General features: G+C 33.8%; 1 protein-coding gene across 1 annotated transcript; it reads left to right on the forward strand.

Annotated features, from left to right (window-relative positions):
* On the forward strand, window positions 286–5,260 carry LOC18598274 (beta-fructofuranosidase, insoluble isoenzyme 1). Its single transcript, XM_018120734.1, has 7 exons — window positions 286–478; window positions 3,070–3,078; window positions 3,193–4,046; window positions 4,156–4,314; window positions 4,438–4,676; window positions 4,766–4,856; window positions 4,951–5,260. The coding sequence occupies exons 1-7, from the start codon at window positions 286–288 to the stop codon at window positions 5,131–5,133; spliced, it is 1,728 nt and encodes a 575-aa protein (XP_017976223.1). The 3' UTR covers window positions 5,134–5,260.

Here is a 10,314-nt window from a genome sequence, read left to right on the forward strand (position 1 = left end):
ACCTCTAGCTAATCAAAATTAACTATAATAGTTGTTATTACATGATTCAGTTCCAAATCGTCATAATCGTTTATTTTCATGCCCTAAATATATGTAGTTTTCACTCTTTATTAAAAAACAAAAAAGAAAAAGAAAAGTTGGAATAAGTTGTTGGTCCACTACACAGATGTTTATTGAAAGAAATTGACCACCTTCTCCTTCTCTTCCTATAAATACGTAACCAACCCAACTTCATCGTTGTACAACCAAATTAATTAGTCTCTTTGAGTTTGGTTTCAACTTTCAATGGAAGTTACAAAGTTGCTCTCACTTTGCATTTTAATCACTTTTCTTTGTGTCGACATAGTCAACCTTAACAATGGTGGTGTCGATGCGTCTCACAAGGTTTTCCCACAGTTTCAGTCTCTAAATGCGGTCAGCGTCCAGCAAATCCACCGAACTGGCTATCACTTTCAGCCTCCCAAGAACTGGATCAACGGTACGTTTGCTCCAATTAGACAAAAGGGGCAAGCAGAAATTTCTCTTCGGTTTTTTTTTCAAGTTCCTTGATTTTTTTTATTTGTTGAGATTTGTCTAGTTTTTGCTAGCCATGCTATTCAAGTTTTTTTTTTTTTTTTTTTACATTTGAGTATTTGATTTATTAATTAATATATAATTTTATATTTTAAAAAATAAAATTCTAATCGCCATCCCCCGAAACAAATTATTTTTTTCCTGTGAATATCCTAAAATAATTTTACCCCCTTCTCTACATCATGCCAATCTACAAACTTTTTCTTTTTCGTAGGCTTATTATTGTCTCTCTACTACTTGGATAACTTGCCAGTTGCTATATTTGACTTATTGTCTTTTCTTCATGCATTGACTTGCTCAGGGCTTTCCCAAAAAGGCAGGCTATAGCTTGAGTATAAATTCAAATGCTATTTCTATAATTAAATTTTATTAATTAATTTTCAATTATCATTTGAATAGTCAACTAATACTAATTTCATTATTTTAATAACATTTTATTTATTTTTTTAATTTTCGAACACCCATATCATCCTTATATTTCAAAATTTCAAACTTAATTAATTCTCTTAATGACATCTTACACCAACACAATACTTTTTATTAACTTAATCATCCACACCACTAATTAAATCATGAATTACCTTAATTATTAATCATTTCTCCCTCTAAAAATCTCAACCCATCAAATCAATCCCTAATTCCCGTTTCAAGTATCAATTTACTTGTAAATTTACAAAACCAAAATTCTAGTTATTAGCTAGTCATTTATTTTCACTATTTTAGTCGCACTAGTAATAAATACTCATATTTTCACCACAATATAATCCATCAACAATAAAACAGTTCACAAATATAATTATTAACCATCATTAACAAGCTAAAAAATTAACCCTAACTTATTACTCATCTTGGTGGACTTGTAGTTAATTTTCTTTAATGAGGATAGCTTTTGAGGGTGTTGTGAGAACTAAAATGGAGAAAAAATCTTTCAAGAGTTTTTAAGTTAGTTTAAAGAGTTTCTCTCTCTAAAAACGTTCAGCTAGAGAGAGAAAGTGCAGAGGGAAGACTTTTTTTGGGTGTTTTGAGGTTAAAAAATGAAAGAGCACGAAAAATCTTATAAAATAATGTATAAAAACATGTAATTTGGAGTCAATATGAGGAAGTTACGAAAATTTTAAGAATGGCCTCCAAAGAAGATGAAGGGTCTGGAACGGGGAGAAGAAATGAGAGGAAGAAGAAGAAAATGATAGAAAGTTAGGATCTTTATACTTTGGGTTGATCAAAGTTTCAAATATTTATGAAAATGTCATTAATAAGTTAACTTTATCTTTTTTTTTTTGTGTACAATCTTTTTATTCTTTTGGTATTGAGAAAAGGCTCACAATAGATTAGAAATACTCAAGTTCATGAAAATTTAAAAATTAAGATTCAAGATCTAAAAATTACCATTTTACTCATAATGTGAAAATTATTTTTATTCNCAAGATCCATAATGGTCTAGAAATGTTCGAGTTCATGAAAATTTAAAAATTAAGATTCAAGATCTAAAATTACCATTTTACTCATAATGTGAAAATTATTTTTATTCTATTTATTTTATTATTTTTAACTTACTTGAACTTTAATAATATTTGAAAACTTACTTATAGAAGCTCACCAAAAAATAACAAAATTACCCTTAATCCACATCACCATTCCTACCTCAAATTACGCGTCTATAAAAGTCGGAGTTTCACATTAAACGTGTAAAAGGGCATACGCAGTATAACAAACAAAACTACAAGAGAAAGGAACTCCAACATTTTTGGATACATAAAGAAAAAATTGATGATTTAATCTCTAAATTTTAAAACACTAAATTTGATTAGGTATTTATTATCACTATATATGAATTTAGGTTCTTCGTTCAACCCCTTGTAACAAGAGCATTAATTTGCACTATGATGTATAATTACTCAAGCATTGTGGAGGCAAAATTTTTTTGACATTTGTTCTCTTATAAGTGAAATGTGATTTTATATAGGCACGAGAATCAAAAGATATGTGACTTAAACTCAATTTTTTAGTAATACATAGCCACTTTGATAATTAATTTCTCTTCTTAATGTTGTGGTCCTTCCTAGGTACATGTCGATATTTTGTTTTCTATAGCTTTTAAGTAAAACCACACATATTTACACTTTTAGGAAGTTCACTTTGACAAATGCTATAGTCTGATTCTTTGGTAATTTATATTTTTGTCAAGTAGGTATATATATCATCAAAGGATATTTCATTTTTTAATGCTTAATTTTAAGCAGAAACAAAACATGTTTATACTTACTAATGTTATTTGGTAATTTACAATTATTATGTGGAGCAAAATTATAGAAAGAGGTACTTATTTGGGCTAAGTTTGGTGTACTCTAGTGGGATTGCATAATTGTGAATTGGATGATAACAAGGCTGTTAAAATCGATGCAAAAATTTTCTTGTTTATACTTGTGTGACTAATTAACTTGCTGTTTTTCTTTGTCCTCTTTGGGCGTTCTTCAATGATGAACAAATCAACAACAGATCCGAATGGTCAGTTTCCCTAACATTGTCCTACAATTGATATCCTTAATTATTCTTTCCTTTCCCATGTAATTATTGTCCTCATTTAATTTTTTTTATTTTTTCAACTTTTTGGTTTTCTAGCCCCAATGTACTACAATGGAATATACCATTTCTTCTACCAATACAATCCCAAAGGTGCAGTTTGGGGCAATATTGTTTGGGCCCATTCAGTGTCAAAGGACATGATCAATTGGGAAGCACTTGAACCAGCACTTTATCCTTCTCAACACTTTGATATCAATGGCTGTTGGTCTGGTTCAGCCACCGTTCTTCCTAGCAATAAGCCCATAATTTTGTATACAGGACTTGATCCCAAAGATAGGCAAATCCAAAATTATGCAGTGCCAGCCAATTTATCTGATCCATATCTGCGTAAATGGATTAAGCCTGGTAATAACCCCGTGGTTGATCCTGAGCAGGGCGTGAATGCCAGTGCCTTTCGTGACCCAACCACTGCCTGGTGGTTAAATGGGCATTGGAGAATGTTGGTGGGAAGCAAAAGGAACCATAGAGGGATGGCCTATCTGTATAGAAGTAGAGACTTCATTTACTGGACTAAGGCTAAACACCCATTGCATTCAGCACCCCATACCGGAATGTGGGAATGCCCTGATTTTTATCCAGTTTTATTGTCTGGTAAAAAAGGTTTGGACCCATCAGTCTTGGGAAAACATGTTAAGCATGTGTTGAAGGTGAGCTTGGATGTTACCAGATACGACTATTATACAGTTGGTACGTATTTAAGTGATAAGGATAGATATGTGCCTGATATTACATCAGTTGATGGTTGGGCTGGCCTTAGATATGATTATGGAAATTTCTATGCTTCAAAGACATTTTTTGATCCTGCGAAAAAGAGGAGGATTTTGTGGGGTTGGGTTAATGAATCTGATACAACTGAAGATGATGTTAAAAAAGGATGGGCTGGACTTCAGGTACTGATCATATAACCAGTTGATATACCAATTACTCGGTCATTGATATATATTTAACTAGTACTCAATGCAATTTGTTTTAACTATTTTATTAATGACATAACCCAAGGCAATTCCAAGAATAGTGTGGCTTGATCCTAATCAAAGGCAATTGATGCAATGGCCTATTGAAGAGTTGGAGACTTTAAGAGGGAAAAATGTCAAAATGAGCCACCAACAGCTTAAAAAGGGCGAACATATTGAAGTCAAAGGAATAACTGCTGCCCAGGTCTGCTCCTAATTAATCTTCAACACTTAAGAATTGCATTACTTGAACTGAAGATATGATTATTTTAAACACCTTTTACAAGTGACAACTCCACTGATTTTGTTATGATATTACTCTTCACAGGCTGATGTTGATGTTACCTTCCACATCCCTAACCTGGACAAAGCTGAGCCATTTGATCACAGTTGGACAGATGCACAAGAGCTCTGTGTCAAAAAGGGATCAAAAGTTAAAGGTGAAGTTGGTCCATTTGGACTCTTGACATTAGCTTCCAAAAACCTAGAAGAGTATACTCCTGTCTCCTTCAGGGTATTCCAAACGTCAAAGAAGCATGTAGTTCTCTTATGCTCTGATGCAAGGAGGTGATACGTTGTAACTTTCTCCAGAAGTAATCACTATTAAGTCCTTCAACCTTATGTCATCAAATATCTAACTTGATTACTTTTTGCAGTTCCTCTTTGAAGGATGGGCTATATAAACCATCATTTGCTGGCTTTGTGGATGTAGATTTGGCGGATAAGAAGCTTTCTCTAAGGAGTTTGGTATGCCTTTTAATTAGCAATTAGGAAGCATTTTAATACTACACTCATTTTCTAAACCTTATTTGTAATGATCATAATTTTTTTTTTTTTGCAGATTGATCATTCAGTTGTGGAAAGTTTCGGAGCTGGAGGGAAAACATGCATCACATCTAGGGTTTATCCTACGTTAGCAGTGCTTGACAATGCTCACTTGTATGCATTCAATCATGGGACTGAGCCTATCAATGTAGAGAATCTCAATGCCTGGAGCATGAAGAAACCTCGGATGAACACCTGAAAGAGATGGATTGTGCTAATATGACTGCTTAGTTGTCTTGTTGTAACTTGTTCCCTATGTTCAATTTAAGTGCACCGAATGATTAATAAGTTTTGCGCATAAAAATGTTTAGAGTTATAATGTTAATTAAGGTGGATGAGCTTTCATCAATAAAACTACAAGTCACCTGTTTCGAATATAGTTAATTAATACATATGATCGTTAATATATTAAAGATATAAAAAAATTAAAATACCACTAGATGTTTACTTGATAACATTTACAAAATTCATAATATTATCATTCACTGTTTGTTACTGTTCCTTAAAACAAATTAAAATTAAAATGGTGCAGACTTAGAACTTTATACCCATCACATAAAGTGATTATCTCCCAAGGTTTTCCAACTCAATGGTATTGTGCTTGATAACTTTTTGAACTCACCATTAAACTCTCTCAATTTCATAGTTGTATTTTCGACGTAAAAAGCTTCAAAATGATCTAAAAGCTTTTTTTTTTTTTTCATATGTATAGACATGCATGACTCAATGTTCAAAACCTTCTATTTATTAAACGAATTACTATCTGCTCAATTTTTTAATTTTTTACATTTTCATTTGTTGTTAATGATAAGCATTTATATACATATGTGTATATATATATATATATATATATATATATATATATATATTATTTCAATTTTTTATTTTTCTAAATAAAAAAAAGTTTACCTCACTTTTTTTCTAAATTTGTTTTAGTAAAAACTCTTTTTAATAACAACAGAGTAACTTTATTCAAATAAATATTCTATTAATTAATAAAAGCTCTATTTAATAACAATAAAATAACATAATTGAAATAAATTTTAGTCCCTTAATTTCACTTTATATATATGTCTATCGTATAAATGAATATTTACTGTTTTGATATATAGAACTCTACTGACTTTAAATGAATAAATCGTTGCTTGAAGGGTTAAATTTATGTTCTGGAAAAAAATTGTTTTCGAAAAAGAATTCTAAATGCTAGATACCTAAACTTTTGCTGTTAAAAGCGTTACCAAATCTGATATTATTTGTTTGAAATTAAGTTGTTATATATTGCTTATCCTATTTAATTGAATTCCCTAAAATTAGTATTGCAACTTGGAGAATCCATCTTCCTCAGTTTATGCATTAATCAACTTTCCAATATCTCCAATATACATATAACTTATTATTTTTCTCTTAATTTGTCTCTAGGTTTTTTGGCTGTTTCAAAATTCCTCTTGGTTTACTTGTTTATACAATAAAAGGCAAAAAATCAATCTGTTATAATTAAAAATGAGAGAGAGAGAGAGCGAAAGCATTTGGGACAGTGTCTCGTGGGAATGGAGCGGCCGTTGGAAGAGATTCAAGCAAGAGGATCTGGAATCCAAGGGTGGCTCGGAGCATTGGGCTACGGCGAGCAAGTCTCCATTAAGTTCTTGTTGACAACATTAGTCCCAGAGTTCCATGGAGTGCTTTGAAATCAATTTTCTATGATTATGGGGTTGTCATGGATGTCTTCCTCCCATCCTCAAATAAAAACAAAGCTACACGTTTCACTTTCATCAGGTACAAAGAAAAAGAGGAGGCTTTCAGAGCTGCAGAGCTTGGCAATGGCAGATTGGTGGATGGCAGGAGGATTTTCGTTAAATATGCAGCTCCTGGTAAGCCTCTATTCTCTTCCAAGTTAGGAAGGGTGGTGAATCACCAGTGGGTTAAGTCTAGAAAGGAACTTTGCCCTAAAAATGCTCCTCTTTCTTATGCGAAAAATTCTTAACAAAGGAATGTCCCATGGCGATCAACCTTCAAATCATGATGTCTTGGTTTGTTCTATTCAAAGTCCCGTTAAGGAAAAGGAGCCACCTTGCTCTCAGGACAAGGTTCCCATTGAGTTTATTGAAGCTGTTTCCCCTGTCAATGAGGGGACCCTTCCTATTGTTCCAATCAATAATGTTCCTAATTCTAGGGTGGAGGACGTTCTTCTTCCATCGGAGGAAGCGTCGATTATGTTTAATGTTCCTCTAAGCAACATGGAATGGGTTGATCTTAGCGCCGTTCGAATTCTGAAGCAAGATTTTCTTTTGAGCAGTGTTCAGTCAAGATTGGCTTTAAATGGTATCTCAGCCACTGTTCGTAGAGTCAAGAATTTCCAAGTCTTGGTTACTTTTTATGACAAAAGGGACATGTTGGCCATTATCCAACATCACAAAGATCTCTTTGAACTCTGGTTTGAGGACCTCATTCCGTATAAGCAATGGTGGGCATCTAATACTGGTTGTAAATGGATTAAACTATCGGGAGTTCCCATTCATTTCTGGCATCACAATTTCTTTATTGCTCTTGTTTCTCATTGGGAGATCGTTTGTTGCTATGAACAAATCCACAGCTTCTAGAAGTTGTTTTGATCATGCAATTATTATGAGTAATCCTCTTAACATTTCGTCCCTTCCTAAGGAAGTTCATGTTTGTTGTAATGGTGACTGTTTCGTTATCAACCTTGAGCTGTTATCTTCTTTTGATGCCGTTGATGTGAGCTTTGATGGTTGGAGTTTCGTTATCAACTAATCTCATTACGGAGCCATTCCTCAAAATAATTGGTCTGATCCTGCTCAGATTTCACCAGATTTGACACATATAACATCAACTTGTTAAAACGAGCCTCGTACTCCTCTACCGTTAAATTCCCCTGTTTCAAACTCAAAAATTCTCTCTTCTTTTCTTTCTGATGAAAATAAGTGAAATACTGACCATCAAATTCTCTAAGGAAGTCTGACCATGTCTGAGGAGTAGTGGAACGGGACTTCACCGAATTCCACCAGGTATGAGCCCTCTTCTCTAATAATCTCGTAGCCACCATTAGCTTCATGTCGTCGTCTAATCCCATATTAGAGAGAGTCTCTGAAACCTGATTAATCCAGTCCTTTGCCACAGTGGCATCCAAATCACCCGTGAAAGACACACAACCCAATTGCCTAGCCTCTTTCAGCTTCTTGGAAATGGATACATCCTATACTAGCGGAACTGAAGGAGTAGCTGGAGGCACTATAGGTGGAACCTGATCAGTCTGAGCTTGACCAGTCATTGCGGTAAATAAAGCTGCCAATGCTTGTGTTGCTTCAGTAGGCATGGCGGGAATACCAGTAGGTGGCAGAGGAGGTGGATGTGGAGGACTTTCTGCCTGCTCAGCAGCAGGTGCTGCTCGATACGTGGATGCAGCTGATCCCTCCTCTACTGCCTCTTGCTGACGAGGTTGGGGACGACCCCTTCTTCTCCCTGCTGATCTAGTAACAGATGGGCGTTCGGGTCTAGGAGGCATAGTTATCTATACAAGGGAACAAGGTAAATTTAATCAACCTTAGACTCTATATGCAGATGTATGCATTCAATTCAACCTAACCTAACTTAACTTAACTTAACTTAATTAGGGGCCACGCAGTGTTAGTGTGGATTTCTTAAAACAACTTTAAAACCAAAAACTTTAAAATCCAAAGCTTTAAAATCAAAATCTCTGATCTTTAAACCTGGCTCTGATACCACTTTATTTGTCACGACCTGGTACTCCTCTCGAGTCTGTGACAACAGCCGCGGTGTCTCGGTAGATACTCATTACCTGGAATGTCAACCCGAAACCCAACAAGGCTTAATATCAGTTTTTCATTTTCCCTGTGAGCAATCGTTGCCAAATATCATGTTTTAAAAGATTTTAAAATCTTTCCAACTTAGAACAAATAAAAAAATAATTTTCTTCTCACAAGAGTATTTTGGTTATTTTTTTCCAAAAATTTCGAAACTAGCTAAAATATAGAATACAAGTACAAAACACATAATTCATGATTAAAAATAAGTTTAAAAGTTTAAAACCTCCATTTAAAACGAAATTATGATTATTTGGATATAATAAGAAAATAAAACAAATATTAAGTAAAATATTTTATTTTCTAATTAAATAATATTTTTAGAGTTATACGTAGATAATTTTTATAGCGTAAAAGTTAATTATGTTCATATATACTATAAAGTAAATAACCAAAATATAAAATTACTTTTACAGTGACACGTGGGCCCACATCTAACCAATAAGATGCGAGTCTGTGAACCTACAATTTTGTCGATGCAAGGCTAACTGAAGTCCTTGATGCAATTGACTATCTACCTGCTATCTCGAGCCTGAAATGTGGGGAATTGAGGGTGGTGAGATTATAAAATCTTAGTGAGTAAACAGACACCATCTAAACCATCTAAAGGCGAGTAAATGGAGACGAATTAAAATATTCTTTTCCAATATATGTTTCATAACATGAATATTCAGTTTACTCAATTAATCAACATGGCTTATATATCTCACAAAACTTGGTTCCTGCCAAAATCATTCTCAGGGATGCCTTGGCTTAGGCATCTGACCGAGACCACCAAGGCTGTTAAATGTCTTTACATCCGAAATTCTAGCCATGCCTTGGCGTTGGCTGAGTCTCACTCTCACGCGGTGGTTCATGTGAAGTGCACTCAAATCTTTACCTCCAGAGATACCCTCCACACGGCTCTCTGATCGAGGTAAGGTATATCTGATTCTGTGCCCCCTCTCTTAGGCTAGTCCACAGAACCTCCACTGTAGGGATTATGGATTATTTTATCTACCACCTGATTTATAAAATCTTTTTCTGCATGACATGGTAATTTATCGCAATCTAGCCTCTCAAGACTGAATACATAGTATATATAATTTTGATACAAATACCGACTTTGCCATTAATGCTCACATATTGCTATAAGCCATATAATTTAAAACACAATTTATAATACAAGTAGACAGTTTTCAATTACTCTATTTTCAAAACCAGTATTCAATTTGTCAAAAAATTTATAAAATCATTTTATAAAATCATAATTTCTCCTAAAACATAGCCATTTTCCTTTTAAACCTATTTTCTATAAAATCACACAATTGTATAAAACTACTCTAGATAATTAAGACGATAATAAGTTTACTCATAGTTTTAGGAGTCGATGTACTCATAATCCCAATCTTCAAGCACAATCTCTGTACTTTTACCAATGTAATTTGCTCACCACCTATCCACAATGTACAAAACATAATTCACCACATTAATGCTTGACCATTATAAATCAATTCAAGCTCGGTGTATATGCATAATATGACATGCAACTTATCCGACTA

This window comes from Theobroma cacao, chromosome 5 (genome assembly GCF_000208745.1).
Source record: "Theobroma cacao cultivar B97-61/B2 chromosome 5, Criollo_cocoa_genome_V2, whole genome shotgun sequence".
NCBI lineage: Eukaryota > Viridiplantae > Streptophyta > Magnoliopsida > Malvales > Malvaceae > Theobroma > Theobroma cacao.